The 26,471-nt window shown below is 41.2% G+C and overlaps 1 protein-coding gene and 1 pseudogene across 9 annotated transcripts in view; both read right to left on the bottom strand.

The window, feature by feature from the left end:
• Window positions 1-204: 204 nt before the first annotated feature.
• On the bottom strand, window positions 205-1,162 carry LOC100609256 (adenylate kinase isoenzyme 6-like; annotated as a pseudogene).
• An 11,732-nt stretch (window positions 1,163-12,894) lies between these two features.
• ADHFE1 (alcohol dehydrogenase iron containing 1) overlaps window positions 12,895-26,471 on the bottom strand; it is a 36,273-nt gene continuing 22,696 nt past the window's right edge. For 5 of the 9 annotated variants that reach the window (XM_016959531.4, XM_016959535.3, XM_016959536.3 and 2 more), the window contains 4 exons: window positions 24,815-24,893; window positions 24,544-24,640; window positions 21,236-21,393; window positions 12,895-13,435 (listed from right to left, as the gene is read on the bottom strand). In XM_016959531.4, the coding sequence (XP_016815020.1) occupies window positions 13,352-13,435; window positions 21,236-21,393; window positions 24,544-24,640; window positions 24,815-24,893 (418 nt within the window). In that variant the 3' untranslated portion in view covers window positions 12,895-13,351. Of the gene's footprint in view, window positions 13,436-16,714; window positions 16,818-21,235; window positions 21,394-23,365; window positions 23,498-24,543; window positions 24,641-24,814; window positions 24,894-26,471 lie in introns of those variants that run through there. The other 4 variants (XR_010159257.1, XM_063816342.1, XR_010159258.1 and 1 more) reach the window with 4 other exon arrangements.

Raw genomic sequence — 26,471 nt, 5'->3', positions numbered from 1 at the left:
GGGTCTCACTTTGTCACCCAGGCTAGAGTGCAGTGGTGTGATGTTGGCTCCCTGCAGCCTCCACCTCCCGGGCACAAGAGATCCTCTCACCTCAGCCTCCTGAGTAGCCGGGACCACCTTTATACTATCTACTGGTTAGCCCTGCAACATGATTTTAATAAAGTGTTACTTATTCTTGAACAATTTCTATGATGTCAGCAAAGAGATATCAGTAAGAGTGATTTGTAAAGCAGCTAGTCTTATAAGTCAAGAGTTAGGATCTTTGGTCCATTGCTCAATCCATTTCAGTATCTGATCTATATTATTTTCTAGCTCTTATGGTTTATTGCTTGGCAGCTGATGCACAATTTCTTCCTTGCAGGATGCTGTGACTTATTAATAAAGAACCTGAAAAATCTTACAATGAGTATTGTCTATTAGTTTCTTCTCAGTATGACCCCTTGCTTCAAGTCTTTCATACAGTACATTGGTATCTGTCCTCAGAACAAAAACTGTAATATATGAAGCCAGTGTTCAGGGAAGAAGTCACCAACATGGTAATAAACAATAACTCTACCCTTCTGTCATTTGGTTATCTAACTCATCAACTACTCTTATCTTCATCTAAAATGGGACAATCATACTCTTCATCATAGCCATCATACAACTGCTCTTCTTGAGCTAAATCACCCACATTAATGTTGTATTTCAGTCCTGAATTTTTTTTTTTTTTTTTGAGACGGAGACTCACTCTTTCACCCAGGCCGGACTGCAGTGGTGCCAGGATGGCTCACTGCAACCTCTGCCTCCCAAGTTCAAGCAATTGTCCTGCCTCAGCCTCCTGAGTGGCTGGGACTACAGGCATGTGCCACCACACCTGGCAAATTTTTGTACTTTTAGTACAGATGGGGTTTCTCCATATTGACCAGGCTGGTCTTGAACTCCTGACCTCAAGTGATCTGCCTGCCTCAGCCTCCCAAAATGCTGGAATTATAGGCGTGAGCCACCACGCTCGGCCTCAGTCCTGATTTTGATGGTTTTTTGCCTAGTGTGTTTTTCCAATCTCTGGTTTACTGGTGAGCAAGATGTTTGGAAGCAACATGGTTCCTCGCTGTGATGGCTTTGAGTGCCTTGCTCACACACCCTAACCTACACACTACCCAAGCTTTTTCATCTATCTGTCCACCCACTCCCTCATCCCATTTTATTTTGTAACCAATTCCAGACATCGTATGATTACATCTGTAAGTATTTTAGTGTGGATCTGAACTTTTTTTTTTTTTTTTTACTTATGCTTTTTTGGCTTTCTTTACTACTTCTGGTTTTTTGGTGAGATCAGAATTGCAAGTCAGGTCTCTAGGCTGAATGTTATGGCAAACTCTTATGTATTTAAACGGATGGCTTGTTAATGACAGGAGCAACCAGAGTTGCTATTAGCTCTTGATTTATGAAGCCACATGTTCAGCTTGTATGATGGATGTCATTAACATCAGGCATGGCGGGCTCATTCATCTGTCTCTGCCCAGCGCTCTGCAGTCCTGAACGCGCTCAACAGATGGGAAATTTCATGGCCACAAATGGAATTGTTTATCCTCTCATTGTTCCCGTGTCAGCAATCAAACTAAATCCATTACCCACCAATAAAAAGACCAGCCTGCTGCCAGTTCAGCTGTGGAAGGGGCCAAAGCTATGTTGAAGGGATTTAGAGTTTTAGAAGGGATAAAAAAGTAATAAGAAGCCACATAAAAATTAAGATCCCAGAGAAGAGTTTGAGTCTTTCATTCTAAAGCTGAAGGCTTTAAGGGATTTAAAAAGAAAGGCCTAGTAATTCAATATTTTCTTTAACATAAAATATACTCTGGAGACCCCCGATTATAGATAGTGCATAGCGTTTATTGTGTGTTGATGGCTTTATTATCTCATTTCAAAAAATCACAAGCACTCAAACTAGGCTTTGAAGAAGGAGGAAATGTCAGATTTATAATGGAAAAGCTGCTGAGATGTTAATAGCGTTACTACTGGTAGGAAGATTTTCTTTTGTGTGGATAAATAGCTGTCTGTTCTTATAAAGTTGTTCCTCTTTGGTTTAGCTAGTGGGTTCTCTGTACACTGATTTGTAAAAGGAGGTTCCTCAGTTCTGTGGATCCCCCAGGCTGCCCTCCCAACCTTCTCAATGGACTATGGACCGTAAATTTTTATTTATTTATTTATTTATTTATTTATTTATTTATTTGAGACAGGGTCTCGCTCTGTTACCCAGGCCGAAGAGTAGTGGCACAGTCATGGCTCACTGCAGCCTCAACCTCCCAGGCTTAAGCAATCCTCCCACCTTGGCTCCCCGAGTAACTGGGACTACAGACATGTGCTTAAATTTTTTTGTAGAGATGGGGTCTATGTTTCCCAGGCTGGTCTTGAACTCCTGGCCTCAAGGCATCCTCCTGCCTTGACCTCCCAAAGTACTGGGATTACAGGCTTGAGCCCCTGTGCCTGGCCTGACCATGACTTTTAAAAGTGGACCTTGGATGCTTTTTTCTTTTTGCCAGATTGGTTTTATATCAGGATGTAACAGGCAGGAGACCTTGGTGTCATCATTCATTGGTTATAGCTGAGTATCTGGGGCATGCAGGCTTCACATTTATTTACTCAAAAAAATTAGAGACTTTAGCCAATGAAAAATCAGGTTATTTGTAAGAAAAAGAAATAAGACTGGTCGTGTGGTTCTCTTTTTCATTCTATTCTGCAAATACTTAATGTACTGCTGTATATGGCAGCTATCATGCTAGATGATAAGGATCTGAGATGATTAAGACAGTCTCCCCCTCTTAATAGATTAGATGGGGAGATAGACAAAAACACAAATGCTTGTAAGATGTGTTTACAGCACAGAGTGGTAAGTGGAGGCCTGCAGAGGATGTTCTGAGAGCTCAGAGGAGACCCAAATTAGGGTTCCTTGACTTCCCTGGAGAGAAGGGTGGTGAAGAGGTGACAGGGCTAAGGAGTGAAGAATGGGCAGGAGTTTGCCATGAGGTTTGGAAGGTTATTTCAGGCACAGGTAAGAGCCTGAACAAAGCTATGGAGGCCTGAGATGGTTCCTGAGGGCGTGTGAAGCTGGGGAGACAGGAGGCTGAAAATGGAGGAAGAGGCTAAACTATGCTGGCCCTGCCTGTCTGATGGGGCCATGTACCTTCTCTTGAAGTCAATGAGAAGCCACTGAGGGATTTTTCAGTAAGGAAAAGCTGTGGTCAGACAATTCATCTTTTATCAAAACCCTCCTGGATGCAGGGTGGAGAATGGATTGCGGGAGGTTAAGAAATGGAAGCAGCGGGCTGGGCGCAGTGGCTCATGCCTGTAATCCTAGCACTTTGGGAGACCGAGGCGGGCGGATCACCTGAGGTTGGGAGTTCAAGACCAGCCTGATCAACATGGAGAAACCCCGTCTTTACTAAAAAAAATACAAAATTAGCCAGGTGTGGTGGCACATGCCTGTAATCCCAGCTACTAGGGAGGCTGAAGCAGGAGAATCACTTCAACCTGGGAGGCGGAGGAGGTTGCAGTGAGCCGGGATCGCGCCATTACACTCCAGCCTGGGCAACAAGAGTGAAACTCCGTCTCACAAAAAAAAAAAAAAAAAAGAAAAAGGGAAGCAGTGAAAATGTTAGGAAGTCAATTGCAGTAATCCAGGTGAGAAGTGGAGGGCCTGAATCAAGGGGCATGCGAGTGTGTCTGTGTGTTTGGGGTGAAGAGGAAGGTGTGATAATAACTCATAAGGTTGTTGAAATGACAAGGTTGAAAAATATGTAAAGTGCTTAGAATATAACGTGTGTAATCTACTTGAATCAATGTTAACTCATATTTCTCTTTTTCCTCTTTGGGACTGTCTTAGTTAGCTTGGACTGCTATAACCCATAACCTGGGTTGCTTACTATCCATTTCTTACAGTTTTAGAAGTTGGGAATTCCAAAACCAAGCTCCCAGATGATTCAGTTCCTGGTGAAGGCGCTCTTCCCTGTTGGCAGGCAGCCAACTTCTTACTGTGTGTTCACATGGTAGAGATAGAGTGCTCTGGTCCCTTATCTCCATTGTAAGGGCACTAATCCCACCATGGGGGCCCCACCTTCATAACCTCATCTAAAACTAATCACCCCCCAAAGGCCCCACTTCCTAATACCATCACATTAAGGGTGGGGGCTTCAACATATGATTTTTTGGACGACACAGACATGCAGTTCGTAGCAGGGACTGAGTAAATCCCAGTGGTAATAGCATAGCAGAATGGAAAAACAGGAAGAGGAGTAAATGGAGGCCTATGAGGAGCCACGAAAGAAGAAGGTCATAAGTGGGAAGGGAGAGCATCCCTCCACAACATCTCCTGGAGTCTCTGCCCTGTGGGAAGAAGGGGAGGTGAGCTTGGTGTTGGAGGTCTTGTGAAATGGTGGGAGTTTTGGAAACATTGAGATCACAGCTGCCCTGGGCAGCAGCTGTAGCTGAACTTGACTATTTCATGGAGCTGTGAGTGAACAGTTTGCTATTCTTTCTGGATGACCAGTTTATGCCATCTTTTCTCTTTTGATATTCCATGATATGGCAGTCTCTTTCTTTATATTTAAGAGTTTTTAGTCATTATTGCCTGGCACAGTTGTGCAAACTGATCAGGATAACTGGAGGCAGGTGGATGATTGGGTTTAAGGAACTCTTTCTACTTTCTGCTAGAAAGAATTATCTTTTACATAAGGTATGACAAACATTAGATCTGTCCAAGAAGCCAGCCATTCCACTTAGCCATTCAGTCAACAAATATTACTGAGTGCCTCTAATATTGGTAAGGCATTTTACCACCTGGGGTTGCTGCTTCTTCAGGAATCAAGCTATGAATATGATTGTTTCCCCTGATGGACTGTGTGCTCCTTAAGGGATGGGACTGAGTCTTATTCATCTTTGTAGCTGCAGAACCTGGCATAGGAGTTGACATAGGTGGTTGTCAAGAGCAAGATCTTTGTCTAGGTCCAAATCACTTGCTACCACTTGCTAGTAGTGTGACCGTAGTCAAGTTATACAGCCTCTCTAAGGTTTGGTATAATCATTTGTAAAATATTAGGGGTTAGGGCTTCAACTTATGAATTTTGGGAGGACACAAACATGCAGTCCATAACAGGGACTGAGCAAATCTCTATGGTAACAGCATAGCTATGTTTTGAGCATTAAATAACACAAACATGTAAAGCAGCTATAGTGCCTGGCACATAGGGGTTCAATCATATTATGAGTATTAGGTTTACAATAAATGTAATTGAACTGATGCCCTAGGACCTAGTCTGACAATGCTCCTTTGTATATAAATTTGGGCAAGACATTTTACCTCTTGCAGTCTCTGTTTTTAAAAAGTTTGTCTGTCAAACAGAAATACCTGCACGGGTACCTAACAGAATTATAATGAAAATGGAAAAGATTGCTCTGTTTCTTGATTACAAAAATAACCTAAATCCAGTAAATTATCTAAGCATAAATATCAGAGAGTAAGAAAAGCTACCATGCTACTATAACACCTTTAAAAGATGACACAAATTCCTTAACTTGATAAAGAGAATCTATAAAAGACCTATAGCTAACATCATACTCAGTGTGAAAGTCTGAATATTTTCCCCCTAGGATAGGGGACAGGACAAGGATATCTGCTCTCACCACTCTTATTCAACACAGTAGTAGAATAGTATGCCAGGGCAAAAATGCCAGGAAAGGAAATAAAAGGCATATTTATTGGATATGAAGAAATAAAACTGTCCCTATTCACAGGTGGATAATTATAGAAAATCATAAGAAATCCACAATGAAACTTCTAGGATTAATAAGTAGTGCAACAAGTTTGCAGGATACAAGATCAACATATAAAAATCAATCACATTTCTGTATACTAACAATGAACATGTGAAAACCAAAATTCAAAGCACAATACCATTTACAATTGCTCCAAAGAAAATGAAATACTTAGATAGAAATGTAACAGAACATGTAGAGGATCTGTGTCCTGAAAATTTTTAAATGTTGATTAATTAAATCAAAGAAGACCTAAATAAATGCAGAGATATACTGGATTTCTGGATTGGAAGAATCAACATACTAAAAATGTCAGCTGTCACCAAATTATCAATAGGATTAATGCAGTTACTATAAAATCTCAGCAAGAATATTTTGTCAACATAGATAAGGTTATCCTAAAATTTATATTGAAATGTGCAGGACTAGAATAGCTACAACAGTTTTGAAAAAGAAGGATAGGCCAGGCTATCTGGGAGGCTGAGGCAGGAGAATCACTTGAACTCGGGAGGTGGAGGTTGCAATGAGCCAAGATCACGCCATTGCACTCCAGCCCGGGCAACAACAGTGAAACTCCGTCTCAAAAAAGAAAAAAAAAAAATAGAAAAGAAAAGAAAAAAAGGAAAAGAAGGGTAAAGGAGAGGAATCACTCTACCAATGTTAAGGATTACTATTTAGCTGTAGTAATCCAAACAGGGTGGTATTGGTGGAGACAGACACATGGAACACTGGAACGAAACAGGGAACCTAGAAGCAGACCCACACAAATATGCCCAACTGATTTTTGACAAAGGCATAAAAACAATTTAACGGAGGAAAGAGTATCTTTTCAACAAATGAACACATGATACTGGAGATAGCCTAGGTGTGCTCATGTGTGCATGCATACACACACACACCCCTAAGTCTCACACCTTATACAAAAATTAACTCAAAGTAGATCACAGACTTACATGTGAAACTAAAATTTTTAGGAAAACACTCGGGAGAAAACCTTAGAGATTTATGGGTAGGCAGAGTTCTTTGACTTGACATCAAAAGCATGATGAATAAAAAGGAAAAGGTGATAAACTGAACTTCATCAAATTAAGAACCTTTCGTCTGTGAAAGACCCTGTAAGAGAATAAAAAGACAAGCCACAGACTGGGAGAAAAGATTCGCAAACCACATATCTAAGAAAAAACTTGTATTTAGAATATATAAAGCATCATCAAAATTCGACAGTAAAAAAACAAAACAAAACAATCCAATTAGAAGATAGGCAAAAGACATGAACAGACATTTCAACAAAAAGGAGATACAGATAGCAAATCAGCATGTGAAAAGATGTTCAGCATCACATGCCATTAGAGAAATACAAATTAAAACCACAATGAAGCCGAGCGCAGTGGCTCCTGCCTGTAATCCCAGCACTTTCAGGGGCTGAGGCGGGGGGATCCCTTGAGGCCAGGAGTTTGTGACCAGCCTGGCCAACATGGTGAAACTCTGTCTCTACTAAAAATGCAAAAATTAACTGGGCGTAGAGGCAACACGCCTGTAATTTCAGCTACTGGGGAGGCTGAGGCAGGAGAATCACTTGAACCCGGGAGGCAGAGGTTGTGGTGAGCCAAGATCGTGTCATTGCACTCCAGCCTGGGAGACAGAGTGAAACCCTGTCCAAAAAAAAAAAAAAAAAACCGCGCACACACACACACACACACACACTGAGAGCTCACTACACACCTACCAGCAACACTAAAATAAAATAAAATAAAATATAGTGGTTTGTTTGACAAACATTATTTTCTTTTCTCATATGCAATACATGGTATGAAGTTCACCCTGGTCCCAGGTAAATGTTGCCAAAGCCATCATGGGACCTATGTGCACAGTCGCAAAGGTTTGAGGGGTTTCTGATTAGAGAAGCAACTTAGACCCTTGGAAGGGATCTTGGTGGGTGTAGTTCCTTGGTCTCACTCACCTCCCTTGCAGTGCAGCAAATCATTTCACTCACAGGCCTGAGTGGTTTTAGAACATCCTTGTAGAAAATAATATGTTACTCCCTTGGGTCTTTTTTCTTGGCCAGCAAAACTGAAAACCATGAAAGTAATAACACAGACCTACAGGCTTAGGGGGCCATAGAGGGCTCTAGAAGAAAAAAAAAGTAAGTAAAAAAGAGATTTGGGGTCTTAAAGTTTCACTGAAGAGGCAAGGATATAACACCAAATTTTCCTAAGTTTATCTGAAAATTGTAATCCCTGTGAACTGTTAAGCTGTACTGACATTAAAAAAAAACCACTATTGACTTAAAGGTTGGCACAAATAGTCTTGTCTGGTCCATACTTGCAAATGAACTTTGTTTCATTTCTTGTTGCTTTGCACTAGTATTTATTTTGAAGAGAAGATTGAATGAGAGGGGAAGCAATATTTAAGGCAATTCTGAGTTATATGTAACTTGACACTGTGAACCAAGAGTCATAAAAATGTCTACATCAGGCCAGGTGTGGTGACTCATGCCTGTAATTCCAGCACTTTGGGAGGCCAAGGTGGGAGGATCACTTGAGGCCAGGAGTTTGAGATCAGCTTGGGCAACACAGCGAGACCCCATCTCTACAAAAAAATTTTAAAAATTAGTCAGGTGTGATGGTGCTTGCATATACTCCCAGCCGCTGGGGAGGCTGAGGCACGGGAGAATCTCTTGAGCCCATGAGTTTGAGGTTAGAGTGAGCTATGATCATGTACTGCACTTCATTGTGGGTGACAGAATGAGACCTTATTTCTTAAAAAAAGAAAAAGAAAAAGGAAAAAAAAATCTATATTGTAATGTTAAAATTGACTTTAGGGGAACCTAACCTACCAAATTAATTTAGAATGTGAAAGATGCCATATAAACATTATTCATCTATTCATTGCTAAGTTATTGGTAGGAATAAAAATTTGGAAGCATTTTGATGACCTATAATAAGAATAAATTATTAAATTCTTATTTAATAAACTATTGCATACATTTGCATATGATTATGAAGATTATGCAACAACATAGAAAATCCTTAAAATGTCATGTGTTAAGAGATTACACCACTCAAATGGAAAAGATGGAAAGGAAATATATCAAATGTTAACAGCTGTGTTTGGGTAATAGGATGATTAGTTGTTTTTTTCTTCCTTTTCTCTCATGATTATTTTAATCAGTTTCCAATTTTATAAATTGGAAAATCAATTTAAAGCACCCAACTGAAAAAGACAAAAACTTAAAGCCAGAAAGAATGAAGTGGGGTTACTTTGAAGTTAGCTGTTGTGCGCATAGCTTCATGAGGCATTTCAGAGGGGACGAAATCTCAAAACAGTTATTGCAATTTGTTAGGCGATTGCATTTATTCTGAGAGTGATTGGAGTGGTTGGAAAAACGGTAGAATAATAGCACGAGAAACTAGACCCTCCCACCCCCAGCTGCCAGTAATTCAACCTAGGGCTTTAAGAACCAATTTCTGTCCATTCAAAGTGCGCTTGGCCCTGGAGACTGCCTCCCCCAGGCCATTGTGATGGTGATGGCCTGGTCCCCTCAACAGCTCCCGGAGGACCAGGCACTTACTGGCAGAGCCCGGGCAGCTGTCTGGCGTGGTGTTGCGGGTCGTCGGAGACTCGCAGCCTGTGCAACGATGACCTGGAGGTGAACAGTCCCCTTTCTCATACCTACTCCCCAGAGGCAACAGCCCCCTCATTAGGGTACAGTTTCTAATCCAAACAACCATTAATCTTTCTCAGGGTTAAAAGGCCAGGAAAGCAATTTTTGCGCGTTCGCGCTATTTTGATACTGTACTTGTTTGTATTTTACAAGAGCAGACTTACTTCACTGACCACTTGAAAACACCCCACAGCTGTGTCCACAGCTACTCGAACAATGCCATAGAGAGGGACAGGAGTGCAAAACGAGCCAGCTATTTATTGTGGCACTCAACAATAAATAGAAACATGACCTATTTGGAACAAATCAGTATTCTGTATCAAAAAATAAATTAGGGATATGCATGTATTTTAAGTGAAAATGCCACCGTTATTATGATAGTTTTATGAACATAGTATTTTCCAAACTCTTGAATACCATTCTATTAAATGTCCTTGCCTTGGTAGGTATTTTAATCCACATAAACGGAGCTGCGACTCTCAAGAATTTTTCTTAAAGGACATCTATAGAAAAATAGGATACAGAATCAGAAAAAAATACACTTAATTATTGTCTCTGAAACATGAAATGTTTGATTTACAGAAATGGGCCTAATCTAGCTTATCCTCTTTTAATAGCTAGTAAGTCACAAAACTCACCTTTTCCATAATCTCTAATTGTAAGGGCCAGAATGATGGGTATCCAGATAAAAACACCAAGTCTTCCTAAATCTGTTTCTTCATGCTTGACCTTTAAATTCTTCCTCTACAGAGTCATCATCAATATGAATACCAAACACTCCTCTTGGCGAGTCACATTCAGACGTCTGGCTACTGTTAGCAAAGGCATTGAACATTTGAGAGAGATGGGGGGAGAATGCATATTTGTATCTCAAATTATTTTACATCGAATTTTCCCAATTCAAAAATCTCACATTAAGGACCAGGTAATACATAAAACCTAGTCATAGCATTTTCTTTCTTTCTTTTCTTTTTTTTTTTTTTTTTGAGACAGAGTTTTGCTCTGTTGCCTAGGATAGAGTGCAGTGATGTGGTCTCAGCTCACTGCAACCTCCACCCTCCAGGTTCAAGTGATTCTCATGCCTCAGCCTCCTGAGTAGCTAGGACTACAGGTATGCACCACTACGCCCAGCTAATTTTTGTATTTTTTGTAGATATGGTGTTTCACCATGCCATGTTGCCCAGGCTGGTCTCAAAACTCCTGGACTCAAGCAATCCTCCTGCCTCAGCCTCCACTGTGCCCGGCCTCATAGCATTTTCAAGCTGGAAGAGACCTTAGTTGAATGAACTAAGACTCAGACAAAACTGAAACAAAATCCAGGGCCCTTGAACCCTAGCCTAATGCTCTTCTAATAATGTCATATCACATTGCCTAATATATTATAAGTGTTCTCAAACTTACCTAGACTGCTTCTGAGGTGGGGGTGGTGAGGGAAAAATATATGTGTATGTGTATACATATAAGTTTTTGCCATGCTAAATGTATTTTGAGACTCTCATTAACAACTTTTACTAAAGTTTCCTGAAGGATCTCAGATTGGCAGAGTTTAGCTGTTCTCTGCCTCATTCATGCCCAGCTTCTGCCCTCATCTCCAGGATTCTCCTGAAGAGCTAGAAGAAATTTTAGCTAGCTATGATCTGCAAGGTGTAGCTGAAATTCTACTGGCACCATCTTAAGCCTACGTCTGGGGCACTTGGTATAAAAAAATTTGAATGTTCTGTAGAAATTAAAATTACCCCTTAATAATACCATTTCTAAGTAAAAAATGTACACATATATAGCTAGTTATACAACATATATTTATGCATACAAAATTACTAGAATAACATATACAAAATTTTTACATAGCTATCTTTTGGATGGTGCAGTATGAACAATGATTTTCTTTTGTGTTTATCTTTGTATTAACAGTTTTTGGTACTGAATATATTTTATGTTTGTAGTTAGAGAAAACCCCCAATAAACATTATTTTAAAATCTCAACAAAATAAAGACCTTTATGGAGATCAAGTGGCCTAGGCAAGTTGAATGGCACAGTAATGCTTTTCTCATCTGTTTGAAAAAAATCCTGAAGTAATTATATTACTCATTTATAAGATTAAAATTTTAATTCAATTTAAAATGTGAGTAAATCTGCAAGTACTCTGAGACCTATACTGCCAAAGCTTGGGCAAGAAAACCTCAGTGGGTTAACTTTTGAAAGGAAAAATGAGCTGTCCAGGTTTCTGTAGCCTGGGAATAAAAGGGAGGAAGAGTATCACACTAGTTGGATTCTACTTGCATGCTGTAATCTGTAACCTACAAAACTGCTTCTTTTCGAATTAATGTATTCAGAGCACCAGAAACATTTTTCCAGAGGGACTAACCATGTAGGATGTTAGTTTTTGCTTTTTGTTTTTGTTTTTGTTGTTTTGTTTTTAAAACAAAACAAAAAAACCAACTTATTCACCAGAGGATTGGTCTCTAATATTTTACCCCTGTGGATTTGTTTTTACCTTTTAAATATGTTACTAGTATTTTTATAAAATAAACCGAATCTGACCTAAAACATTAAAATGACATTTTTCTTTCCTTTCCCTTCTCTTTTATAAATGTTAGAAAAGTAATATATGCTTGTTGTAACAAATCCAAACAATACAGAAGTTTATAAAATAAAAAATGAGGCTGGGAGTGGTGGCTCATGCCTGTAATCCCAGGACTTTGGGAGGCCAAGGCGAGAGGATCACTGGAGCTCAGGAGTTTGAGACCAGCCTGGGCAACATGGCGACACCCCGTGTCTACAAAAAATACAAAAATAAATAAATAAATAAGTCAGGCATGGTGGTGCATGCCTGTAGTCCCGGCTACTCAGCAGGTTGAGGTGGGAGGATCACCTGAGCCCGGGAAGTGGAGGCTGCAGCGAGTCATGATTGTACCACTGCACTCCAGCCTGGGCAATAGGAGTGAGACCCTGTCTCAAAAAATAAATAAATAGCTACTCAGGAAGCTGAGGCAGGAGAATCACTTGAACCCAGGAGGTGGAGGTTGCAGTGAGCCGAGAACGTACCACTGTACTCCAGCCTGGGAGACAGGGCAAGACTCCATTTCAAAAAAATAAATAAAAATAAATGAATAAATAAATAAATAAATAAATAAAATAAAGTGAACATTTTCTCTTAGTTCTCCACACCCCAAATTCCATTTCTCCAGTAATAACTTTTAAATTTTGATGTGTATCTTTCTTTTGTATGTATATGTAGATATATGTTTATGTATAATTGAAAAAGTAAAAATCAGATCATACTAACATATAATTATTTGGTAGCTTGCTTTCTGCCAACTTCCCAGTATATTATGGACACATTTCCAAGAGATTTACTTCATCTTTATTAACAGTACCATAGTATTCCACTGTCTAGTATACTATAAGTGATCTATATACCAATAATGAATACTTAAGGTTGTTTCAAATCTTTTATTATTAGAAAAGTGCTGCCAGAAACATCCTTGCCATGCTTCTGTATGTACTGGTGCTAGTGTTTCTATCAGATAAATTTTTAGACATGAAGTGAATTACTAGGCATAGGAAATATAATTTACACTTTTGATAGATACTGAGTTTTTGCTCATTTGCTACATGAAGCAGAGGCAGAGTATTCTGTGTGGGGTTTGGGACAGGAACACTGACCCCTGAAGTCGAGCCTGGGGGTCTAACATAGTGGTCATTTGTCCAGCCTGTTTTATGGAAGGAACTGGACTCTGAGCTTTGGGGAATTTCCTGCAAGATAAATGTATATCCCACCTATACTGGTAACAGGTAAGTTATGCGCAAAGATGAAAAGACAAAGCCCCAGCTAGATCAGCTCTTGCTCTCAGCACTACAATGGCCAGCGGTAATTCTTTCAGTTAAAATGACAATTAATACAGTTTCATTGAAGCTTCAAACAGAGCAGCCAGATCCTCTTCTGACTGGGGACGGGGTGCAAGCTTGGTGACCCTTTCCTGAAACAGTAAATGAAAGAAGTTACCCAGGGCTTTGAAAAGGCAGTTTGTAAAAGCTACAAAGTTATGGAAATTAACTTGGTCATAAGAATCAATGACTTGATAAACGCCATATCTTTAAAAACGGTATTTCTTGTATACTTCATATGAGTTGATCCCCATCTCAGAGGTTTATCACATCATACCTCTTTCCCCACAGAGCTTTCGAAAGCCACTGCCCCTTGCCTTACGCCCTGGCAACAGCCTTCTGCCGAAACCAATCTTGGGGAAAACACCCTTATCATGACAAAACTAGGTCAGTCAACCACCTCTGCCAGGTTCTCTGTACACACAGAGCTCTGAGAGAGAACTGGGTCGTCCCCGACGTCTAAGACCATGTATTTTGCAACTTGGACTTAAGGCATATTCAAAAGGACTTCAGTAGAACATTAATGTTCATGCTATGTGCAACAAGTGACTCCGTTTTTTTCTATTAACTAAGGTTTTATCTCTACGTTCCCAAGCAAATCCAGTGATTTGTTAATTTCTCCAATGATTATTGAGTCAATTCGGCGAAGACATCCAGCACATCCTACTTCTATTTATACTCTGGTCAGTAGCTTCTCGGGGACAGGGGCTAAAATGTACAGCGATGACTCCCCTGGCACCTGCATGAAACTGAGGAATGTCCATTTTGAGGTTCCATTTTCATGGGTCTCTGGGCATGTTTTCTATTGCTGGCATGTGTTTGGGAGTGTAGCTAGTGGAAGGGAAGCTTGTGAGGCCAGGGGCTCAGCTGTGTGCACTGCTCTCTGCCCTGCGCCTACCGGAGGGCTTTACATAGTAAGTAGATGCTCAACAGTTATCTGCTGAATTAGTGAAGATGGTGGGGAGGGGGATACTGGAGTCTCAAAGTTCACATATACAAGATAGAACTCTGACTCTCCCACCCCACCGCTCCTACCATTTTCTCATCTCAGAAATGACACCCAGTAGCTCAGGCAAAACCCAGGAGCCAGACTTGATTCCCCTTTCCCTTGCTCTGCAAGTTCAACTCATCAGCAAGAGTGTCAGTCCTACTTCCAAAATGAAGCCCCAGTCAGAGCGCTTCTCACCTCCTGTGGTACCACAACCGGAATCCAGGGCACTGCTATCACTCGCCTGTCCAGCTTGAGAAGCTTCCTAAAAGGTCTGTTTCCACTTTTGCTCCATTCTTGCCCCCCAGAGGTCATTCTCCCCACAGCAGCCAAAGTGATTTTTTTCCAGTATAAACTGAATCCTACCATTCCTGTGTTTAATGCTTGCAGATAAATGCCCGTGGCAATTACAACAAAACCACGGCCTCTAAGGCTACCCCGATCTGGCTCTGTTTCCTGCCCCAGCTCTAACACCTCACTTAGTCCCACCATCCCTTTTAAGTTCCTTGAATGTGCTAACGTTGACCCTGCCTCAGGGCCCTTCCCCTCTGCCTAGAAAGCATTGGCCTATCATCATGCACCTTCCCAACACCCTGGCTGGAGATCTCTCCACACTTTCCCCGTGAGATCACTCTCTATCTCCTTATGCAGGTTTTCCTTCATACACTAATCATTATCTGAAATGATTTCATTTATATCTTATTTATAGATGTTCACTGTCTCCCCTCACTAGAAGGTAAGCTTCACAAAGGAGAAAAGGGACTTTATTTTCCTTCTTTTAGTATACCGTACAATGCATGGTATACGGTAGGGACTCAGTCAGTATTTGTCTGGTAAAAGGAATGAAAAGATGGATGGATGTATTAAAAAAATTCACTCAAAATGCATCAAAAACCTAAACGTAAGAGCTAGAACCCTAAAACTCTTAGAAGAATAATTAGGGAAAAATCTTCAGGAATATTGGCTTTGGCAATGATTTCTTGGATGTAACACCAGAAGCACAGGGAGTCCAGTGCGGTGGTCCCAGCACTTTGGGAGGCCGAGGCAGGTGGATCACTTGAGGTCAGGAGTTCGAGACTAGCCTGGCCAACATGGTGAAACCCTGTCTCTACTAAAAATACAAAAAAAAAAAAAAAAAATTCAGCTGGGTGTGGTGGTGGGCAGCTACAATCCCACCTACTCAGGAGGCTGAGGCAGGAGAATTGCTTGAGCCTGGGAGGTGGAGGTTGCAGTGAGCCGAGATTGCGCCACTGCACTCCAGCCTGGCCAACAGAGCAAGACTCTGTCTCTAAAAGAAAAAAAAGAAAAAGCACAGGGAAAAAAGAAAAAAAAAACAGATAAACTAGGCTGAATAAAAATTTAAAACTTTTGTGCATCAAAGGACATGGTCAAGAGAGTGAAAAGACAACAAAATTTTAAAAAATTGCAAATCATATATCTGATAAGGGATTAATATTCAGGATATAAAAATTATTCTGGTTGAGCACAGTGGCTCACACCTGTAATCCCAGCACTTTGGGAGGCCGAGGCGGGTGGATCATGAGGTCAAGAGATTGAGACCATCCTGGCCAACACAGTGAAACCCCGTCTCTACTAAAAATACAAAAATTAGCCGGGTGTGGTGGTGCACGCCTGTAGTCCCAGCTACTCAGGAGGCTAAGGCAGGAGAACTGCTTGAACCCAGGAGGCGGAGGTTGCAGTGAGCCAAGATTGCACCACTGCACTCCAGCCTGATGACAGAGCAAGAATCCGTCTCAAAAAAAGAAAAAAAATATTCTTGCAACTCACCAACAAAAAACCTCAAACAGCTCAATTCAAAAATGGGCATATGACTTGATTAGTTATTTCTCCAAAGAATATATATATACATAGCCAATAAGCACATGAAAAGATGCTCACCATCCTTAGTCATTTGGGAAATGCAAATCAAAACAATAAGATACCACTTCACACCATTAGAATGGCTATTACATACACACAAAAGAAAAATAACAAGTGTTGTTGAGGATGTGAAGAAACTGAAGCCCTGGTGCACTGTTAATGGAAATGTAAAATGGTGCAGCCACTATAGAAAACAGTTTAGCAGTTCCTCAGAAAGTTAAACATAGAGTTACTATATGATACAACAATTCTACTCCTAGGTATATACCCCAAAGAATTGAAAGCAGGGACTCAAATAGATACTTGTACACCAATATTCATCGCAGCATTATTCATAATAGTCAAAAGGTGGAAACAACCCAAGTGTCTATCAATAGGTAAATGCATAACCAAAATGTAGTATATCCATACAATGGAACATTATTCAGCTATAAAAAAGGAATAAAATTCTGACACATGCTACAACGTGGATGCACACTAAAGGCACTGTGCTGGGTGAAATAAGCCAGTCACAAAAGGACAAATATTGTATGATTTCACTTACATGAGGTACCTAAGATAGGCAAATTCATAGAGACAGAAAGTAGGACAGAGGTTCCCAGGGGCTGTGAGAAGGGGAGAACGGGGAATTCGTGTTTAACAGACATACCACTTGTTTGGCATGATTAAAAAAAGAGTTCTGAAAATGGATAGTGGTGATGGTTGCACAACATTGTGCATGTATTTAATGGCATGGCATTGTACACTTAAAAATGGTTAAAATGGTAAATTTTATGTTATACATATTTTATCACAATTTAAAAGATAAGTTAAAGAAGGAAGAAAGGATAGAGGGACAGATGAGAGAGGGGTGAGGGACAATGCCTATGAGTATGGGTGAGGTAAAGACGAAGTTTCACATCCCAGCAGATTTTTAAGAGACCCTAAGGAATTTTGGAAATCCATAGCAAGGCAGAGGGTCTCATTATGTATGTGTTTGTGCAGGGTCAAGAACTGAAGTTCAGTGTTTGCTGTAACTGCAGATGATGGCAAGTTACGTTGTTCATAATGGGAGAGAGTCTTATCTGATGAGCTCAAAGGCCCTTGACATGATCCTGCTTATCTCTGGTGGAGCAGTGCAGGACTCTTAGAAGTATTTGAAGCCAAGCCTGAGCTGAGTTTCTGTTTCACGTTTCTGGCCCCCAGTGATTGGTTAAACAGGACAAGGACATAAAGTTTGTGATATGTCCCTATACATATTAGCTCTGCCATATAAAAGCTAAACTCTCTCAGAATTAAGATATGTTAAGCAATGATGTGCTATTATTTATAGGCATGTAAGAGTGAAGGACAACTCATTAACATGGGAACGAAATAAATTCAGACATCTACTTTTAGCACATTAATGAAATAACAACATTTCAGCTGGCCTGTCTACCAGGGAGTGGAAGTGCTCATTTGGGTAGACAGCGCTCCTCAGTAATGAAATGTTTTGATTTGAAATGTAAATGTTTCTTTCCAGGGGTTTCAGAAATCCAGCTTGGAAGATTAATATATTCTTGCCTGCTCCCCTTGCAGCCTGGCTATGGCAGTTGAAAGCCTCTGTACACAGGGCTGCTATTAGCTGCCACCAGTATGGGCTGTGTTTGGTCAAGAATACTGGCCTGGTTGTTCCTTCCAGAGAAAACCAATCCTTCACTGCTGAACAGAAAAGAACCTTCATCAAATGTCAACTACATTGAATAACCTTTCTGGTGACGTTCTTTGGAGGAGCCAGTATATTCTTCTCACTACCTTAAATCCTGGAGATACTAATAAGCAAAGATTAGTCTATTGCATGTGTAAAACTCTAAAGTGGCCACAGCATTCCTGTAAAACAGTCACTGCCATCAAACAAACAAACAAAATTCCATAGTAGTTATTCATTTGCAAAATGGACAAGCTTATTTCTAAGATTCCTACCAAAGTCCTATCAATCTGTGAATATACACATATCTCAATCATGTAGACTCCAAATGAACCTAGGGCTAGTTTAATTAAAATTAACTATATTTCTCTGAATCATGAAAACATGATCAGAGGAAAAAAGGCAACAGATGCCTTGGGGTGCTTTATGAATACAGCCTGGGGAAAATCTGGCTTCCTACTTTATGACAGAACTTATATCCAAAAGATTCCATTTACCTCCCATTTTTGTAAAACTAAGAAATTGGTTTTGTCCAATTAAGGTTTTGCTATCTGTGATTTCCCAGTATTGCATGTACACTGAGGCATTCAGAATGATATCTAATTAACTTGCTATTTTAGTGTTAATTTAGTGCTATTTTAGTGGTCTCAAATGTTAAGCTGGATCTGCTGCTACGTGGAATAGCTTTTGAAAGTGACAGTCTGGGCTGGTTGTGGTGGCTCACGCCTGTAATCCCAGCACTTTGGGAGGCTGAGGTGGGCAGATCACCTGAGGTCAGGAGTTTGAGACCAGCCTGGCCAACATGGTGAAACCTCGTCTCTACTAAAAATACAAAAATTAGCTGGGCATGGTGGTGTGTGCCTGTAATACCAGCTACTCGGGAGGCTGAGGCAGGAGAATCACTTGAACCCGGCAGGCAGAGGTTGCAGTGAGCCAAGATTGCACCACTGCCCTCCAGCCTGGGCAGTGAGAGTGAAACTCTGTCTCAAAAACAAAAAACAAAACAAACAAAAGAAAGTGACAGTCTGACCACAGTAGAATTAGAAGAGTAAACACCTGTCAGTGTGTACTGATGGCCAGCAATCAAATGGCCAAGGGTATCAGACAGTTTCATCTGAAAATCATGGATACCATTCTTAGAGATGGACCCACACATTTTCCTGAACACTTTCCTGGGCTAAACAAACAGAACCTTTTGGAGGGCCCCTTGCAGGGTGGACAGTGTCACTGGGACCATGCCATAAAGCCAGAAGCTACATTAAAATTGCAGTGAATGCCAGGCACTGTGGCTCATATCTATAACCCTAGGACTTTGGGAAGCCAAGGCAGGAGGATTGCTTGAGCTCAGGAATTCAAGACCAGCCTGGGTAACACAGTGAGACCTATTGTGTACAAAAAAGTTGAAAAAATTAGCCTGGTATGGTGGCACACACCTATAGTGCTGGCTACTCGGGAGGCTGAGGACAGAGGATCACTTGAGCCTGGGAGGTCAAGGCTGTGGTGAGCTGTGATTATGCCACTGCACTCCAGCCCTGTCCCTCTCCCCGGAAAAAATCACTATGACCACTCAGTCTAGGGTGTCCCTGAGCTTTCATGGCTCGCCTGTCTTTGGTTGAGTCCTAGTCAGTCTAAGGAAACTTTTCAAAAAGTTATCCTGAGTCAGCCATTAAAGCTTACCTAGACAGAGGACTTAGGAGGAGAGGAATGGAGGTATGTGTTCGTTTAACATGTTTACTAGCCTGTGCTAGGTGCAATGGAAAATGGATGAGCCAAGCGGACAGATTCCTGCCCTCACAGAACTTACAGGCTGGTAGGCTTGGATAAAATAACTGTGAGGGCGTTAGAGAGTCTGATTTTTTTAGTGATTTGGTCCCTTGGACGTATGGGTTAGAATTAAGGGTTTGTGGGTTAGCCCAGGGTCTCTCCTATACTTTGAGACTCCTTTGTTTCTTGTTCATTTCTATTTGTAGATGCAATTGAATTCACTGAGCCTGAATCCAAATCAGGGAAACTGGTGGTTCACGGACTACATTTCATTTGTGCATTGGAAACCAGGGAATTCAACACAAATATCCGGATTGCTGATTTTTCTTGAGAGTTGGTAGTTCTACCAACATTGGGATCTGATCTTCTGCTTGGTGATGATAAACTGTAGCTGAGCTGCTCACCCAATTAGATGGGTCACGTGCTTTCTGGCTTACCAAAGTCCCCGCCACTCCCTAAGGCCTTACATGACATTGTTCACTGCTATTCTCTACCTGGCTCCTGTGGACACATGAGTCTATGAACACAATCTATACAAATATTATCTTAAGTGAGTGGTGAGGCTGTCAACATTCTAAGCACTAGCAAAGTGGGGAGGAAGAAGCTAGTTTGAGGCCCTTGCCTACTTGGAGTGGGGTGAGGGAAAAGCACCAGCACTTGTGGCAAGCAGGCTGCTGTGTGAGTGGATGTTTCAGCTGCTAACTCTGTTCCATGGTCAGGGAATGCCTTAGCCTGTGGCAGAAGATCCTTATCCTTATACCCTCATAGCATTGAGGTGACCTCTGCCTTTCCCATATTGGCCAAGAGGACTAAAGGAGTATTCTGGGCATGGCGACTATGGTGTGGTCCACCAACCAAGCACTCATGCTCTGAGCTCTCTGCTTTATGGTGAATTGCAATGAACAGGACCTTGGCCTATTAGGATCTGATGTGCTAGCTCAAGAGAGGTCCACTGAGGGATCAGAGTTCTTCATGAGAACCTCAGAAGAGCAAACTTTACACCTAGTATGATTCTACCGAATTAGAGATACAGCTCCATTTACATTCTTCACAAAAATTTAAGAAATGAAATCAGACCCATAGTGACACAGATACATATCAAGTATACAATCTCCCACATTCATCGAAAGCAATTTGGTGATATTGTTAATTGAAAGGCCATGCCTATTCTTCACAAAATAGTAGAGACCTGGAACTCTTTTACAATGGAAAATAATATTGGTGGCCCTTTTGGAACAGCTTCAAATAGTTATTTATAGGAGCCCTTCAAAGAACAGAAATGGGGAAAAGGGAAATTTTGCCATAGTTCAAGATCAGTTTGGTTGTTTTTGCCTTGAATTTTCATAAAGGATCCATCCCTTCATGAAAATTTTCATAAAAGCCTCACCTCAGCTACAGCTGTATGGATGAACAGAAAGGCGAGGGCCTGGCCCTGTTGCACCAGGAAAGGACAGAACTGCTGTCTGCTGTGGAGGAGACCCGAGAACCACCGGGGAGCCCTGGTTTCCATCCCTGCTAGCCCGCCATCAATGCAGCATGTCTTTCTGGAGGCGCTAGGCTCCTTGCAGGGAGTGAGGAGCGTGCCGGTCTTACCTGGGGCAGCGTTCCTTTCACTAGTGCGGGGATATCAGCTTTGGAGTAACCAACAGCTGCTAGGCCATCATCAACATCCAGATCGAATAAGAATTTCCGGAGCGCGTCTGCCAACACCAGCCCTGCATCTTGGATCCTGGCAGTGTGGGTGTCGGCTCCTAGAAGACATAAAGTGCTGACTGTAGGGAGAGAGGAAGAAACGGGCTCTGGGTGGAGTTCAGTCACAAGATCAGTGAATACACCATGCACACCCACGGGGTCTCCCTAACGCCCAGCACGGGGCCATCGTGTGCCTCCCCAGGAGGGCCCAAGTTGGCTGGGGGAGCTCACTTAGCTCTGACATTTCGGAGGGGCTGCCAAGTCCTACATACTCGCCCCTTGTGTGGTAGGAAGAAGAGGAACAAAGACAAGAAGAAAGGTGCAGAACAAGGCAAGAAAGTCGGCTGGTGCTGGGATGGAGGAATGAATATTTGAAGAACACACAGCTTATGTAATTTCAAGGCTTGGAATTTGCTGACATCTAGAGGTGTATGATGTGTTCAACGTCTTTTCCCACAGCAACATCTTAGAAAAAGACAAATCCTTTGCAAACACCCTGTGAGACAAGCTTACAGAAGTACAAAAGCTCTAAAATTAACCACCAAAAAGAAAATAAGCATGATAAAAATGGATTATGTGTGAACAGGGAAGAAAATTTTTGTCCTCTATAGCTATAAAACTTTTAATTTTAGATTCTGTTGCCAAAGGGCAGGGTAGGTTCCTCTAAATAAATATTATAGAACCAGCTGGGCAGGACCAAGAACATGAAGGCTCTCAGAAAACAGCGTTTCATATGCAGATAATAATGGTATTGATGAAAGAAGATTCATAAGGGCAGAATTTTTACATGATTAGTAATTAAGAGGCCGGGCCTGGTGGCTCACATCTGTAATCCCAGCACTTTGGAAGGCTGAGGCAGGAGAATCACTTGAGTCCTGGAGGTCAAGACCAACCTGAGCAGTGAGACCCTGTCTCTGTTAAAAAAAAAAAAAAAAAAAAAATATATATATATATATATAATAAAAATTAAAAAATAATGCACATAATCATGGAAATGGCAATCTGGAAGAGCCACACGGGAGGTTCTGCCCTCAGGCAGGGTGACAGAGAAAGTTCCCAGAGGAAGGGAACTGATTTCACAACCCTTAGCACCCTACATTCTCATATATTCTAGCCAAACACATTCACTGCCAAGAAGTAAAGCCCTCTACAGAGTGTAGCATTATATGAAGTCTATGCAAAATGCCTCCCACAGTAGTCTAAGTCCACTTTCTGTTGTATTGTTCAAAAGGAGATCGTGACTACTTTCACCTCCATATTGAAGCACATTATTAAATCGGTTTTTAGCTTTCTCTTCCATGACAGTGAGAACTCTTAGGAATCCAGGAAAAGGTATGAATAGAACCAGATACGGGGCTGGCTGGGAGAGCAGCCGGATGAAAGGTAAACCTTGCCTGACAAGACCAGTCTGTATTACCCAGCGGCAGCTAAAATATGGATTAGGTGGAGCGGTGACACATGATACGAAGTTTATGAAGTTTTAATGTTCCTGGGAATGCTGCCATAAAACACCATCGAAACCTCTGCATTTTCCTATGAAGTGTTACAGAAAAAAAAGAGATGGTAGGAAAAAGAATACATCAGTATTCTAAGCTAAGAAATCTAAGATGACATGGAGAATCAAAACATTTCATCGTGTGGGATAGCTAAGTGTAGATAACATTAAAACTTCCCATTCAAGAAGGAAGAATCAGTGGGTTCTTCCAGCCTGGAATTTGTCTAACAGAGGAACTCCCTTCTCAGTAGTGTTGCTAGTTGCCTGGAGTGTTAACTTTAAGTTCTCTAAGATTTTCCCATTTATCATAAATGTAGCCTATGATTTGCACTCTCTCTTCTTATTTACATGGTTTGAATATATACAAAGGCAGCTGAGTCCCAAAATATGGCTGAACAACACCTCCAGTCCGAAAGAGAAAAGGGACACAGATCCTTGGCAAAGTTGCACTGTTTCCCCTCAGCACCCTCTGGGAAATGGAGCCCCTGGCCCCTCTCTGCCCTGGGCTTGTGTCATTAACATTCCCAGCACAGCACCTGGGACTCAGCGGGAGCTCCTGCAGGAGGATGTCTGCGGTCCTTCCTACCTCCCTGGAAAGAATCTCTCCAACGGCTGGGCTAGGAGAGCATAATGAAGTTTTCTTTTCAGCCTTTCGCTTCTTGCCCTAACTAAACACAAGTGGAGGAATAAGATGTTTTGCAAGTTAATAAAATATTCAAGTCTACTTAAAAGAGTTCTTGTATTAGCAAAACACCAACATTTTACTTACCATTAAAGCTATCCTGAATATCATTTTATTTCTGGTAAGATTCAAAAGGTACTGTGGATATCTTATTATTGACATTATTTATTCTACAGTATGGCAAACAGACTCCTCTTTCAGGATATTTTTATAAAGTTTCTAATTGATCAGGACCTTTGCAGGCTTTGGTGAAAAAAAGTTTCCAGTTGTTTTGATTCTCTATAATTAGGAATTTACTCCTGCTTCCTGATACAGATTCATTTTATTATCGAACATAGCAAAAGTCATTTATAACATTAAAAATATAAAAATAATTATACTTTCCCTTGAGATAAAAACAGGAAACAGTATTACTACAAACGTAACAGACTCAATACTCTCAGAAACATAATAATGACAGAATTTTAGTGCTAGATAGGGCTTTGGTCAAGTCACTGACATTTTTAATCATATATTTATATTTTAAAAATGTTTTTAAAGAAACAGGATCTCACTATGTTGCCCAGGCTGGTCTCAAACGTCTGAGCTTAAGCTATCCTCCCACCTCAGCCTCCCAAAGTGTTAGGATTACACTGTGCCCAGCCTGACATTTCATTATTAAGCTATCGCAAAGCAATAATTTTTGGTATTGTCCTTTATGGTTCTTTTTTTTTTTTTGAGAGAGAGAGTCTCACTCTGTCTCCCAGGCTGGAGTGCAGTGGCATGATAACAGCTCACTGCAGCCTCAACTTCCTGGGCTCAGGTGATCCTCCCACTTCAGCCTCCCAAGTAGCTGGGACTATGGTCTTGCACTACTGTACACGGCTATTTTTTTTTTTTTTTGGTAGAGATGGGGTTTTGCCATGTTGCCCAGGCTGGTCTTGAACTCCTGGGCTCAAGTGATCCACCCAACTTAACCTCCCAAAATGCTGGGATTACAGATGGGAGCCACCGTGCCTGGCCGGTCACGGAATTTTGAGTAATGGTTCATACCCAGTATTTCTGCCGTCTCCAGGTGTCGCTCTGGAAACATCTGGGCCGTGAAAGTGAACACCGCTGGGGACGTGAGCACCACAGAAAGGCCATGGGGCTGGGGAGAAACGAAATGCGGTGACCGGCAGATGACAAAGCTGTTCTTCCCTGCATATTCTAGATGTTAAGTTACTTTACCCCATACTCTAAGCAGGCGAGAATTGGCAAATATATTTATGGAAATTGGGATGATTATAATATTTAATTAAATAATTTATTCTTATGATTTTACCACCAGTGGGTGATCCACATTGTAATCCTTTGCTTTATACGTCTTCACTAAACCTGAAATTGGGTAAGACATTCCATGGCTAGAAAAGAAAGAAAATCCTTATGTTCATACACAGTTATCAAAATTCAAGTCAACAATAGAAAGATACTCTTATGGGGATGCCTGTCACGGCCTCTATACAGTATCATTACCTGAAAAAGTGATATGTTCTGTTTTCTTGGATATAAGGATATATTATGATGTCTAGGACATGTAGTGCATTCATTAACAAAACCTCTGAAAATGCTCAAATTCAAATGCTCATAGAATTGTATGACATTAAAAAGTATTGATCCAGAAGTAGCTCCCTGAACCCATTAGTTAACATTACGATCTCAAAGACTCGGTCATTCACTTCGAAGTTTCTGTAATAAGCTCTGGGCATGTGTTTTCTGTTTTTCCCTGGCAGTTCCTTGGCAGTGTGCTCCCAGATGATGTCGGGGGAATTTTGTGAGTCAGGATGTGCTGTATTTGATGACGTGCAAGCTTGACCCACCGGTGATCTGTCCCGCCAGTAACTGACAGATCCCTTCAAATGTTACATACTCACAGAGTCCAGTCAGAAATGATTATTCTAGCCTGACAGGCTATGTTAATCAGTTCTGGTTTGACTGATTTCTCTTGCTAAATTCTACCTAAAGGATTTGTTTAGATTTAGTTGACATCAAGAAAAGGCATCATGGTTTTTGTTTTTACTGAAAAATTCTTTTTTTTTTTTTTAGAGACGGTATCTCACTCTGTCACCCAGGCTAAAGTGCAATGGTGTGATCATAGCTCAATGCAGCCTCGACTTCCTGGGCTCAAGTGAGGAAGGATCCAGCCACCATGCTCAGTGAAAAATTTTTTATATCCTCTTGAACTATTGATGAACAAATAGGAAAATATTATAGTTTTTGTTGTTGTTGTTGTTTATTTGGGTTTTTTTGAGACAGGGTCCCGCTCTGTTGCCCGGGCTGGAGTGGTGCAATTCTGGCTCACTGCTGCCTTGACCTCCCTGGCTTAAGCGATCCTCCTGCCTCAGGGTGGCTGAGACTACAGGTGTTTGAGTAGCTGGGACTACAGGCATGCACCACCACACTTGGCTAATTTTTGTATTTTCTTTTGTAGAGACGGGGTTTCACCATGTTGTCCAGGTTGGTCTTGAACTCCTGGGCTCAGCTCAAGGGATCCGTCCAACTCAGCCTCCCATTGTTGGGATTAGAGGTGTGAGCCACTGTGCCCAGCCATGGGTATTTCTTCAGGCTAGATTCCTAGAAGAGAATTGGTGGGCCCAGGGGCATAAATATTTTTCAGGCTCTGGGTACATTTTGCTCACTTGCTTTTTGGAAAGGTGTTGCCAATTTATGCTCCCATCAGTGGTAGATCATCAGAGGCTGATCATTCCTTGCGCTCGCCCTAGCAAAGGCCTATTCTTAATTTTTAAAGTTCAATGGTTTTCAATTTAAAGCAACATACCAATAAAGTTTCAATCAAAGAGATTAATTCTGGGCTATTGACAAGCATTCTGATCCCTTTCTTTTGTGGCAGATTGGGGGAAAAATCCTACATTTAAGTTTAAAAAATCCACAACACATGGTGAGTATGTGGAGAAATCAGAACCTTCACCCACTGCAGGTGG

The sequence above is a fragment of the Pan troglodytes genome, chromosome 7 (assembly GCF_028858775.2).
Source record: "Pan troglodytes isolate AG18354 chromosome 7, NHGRI_mPanTro3-v2.0_pri, whole genome shotgun sequence".
In the NCBI taxonomy this organism is placed as follows: Eukaryota; Metazoa; Chordata; class Mammalia; order Primates; family Hominidae; genus Pan; species Pan troglodytes.
The sequence above is the reverse complement of the archived record's forward strand: the minus strand, read 5'-3'. Positions and strand labels throughout refer to the sequence as shown.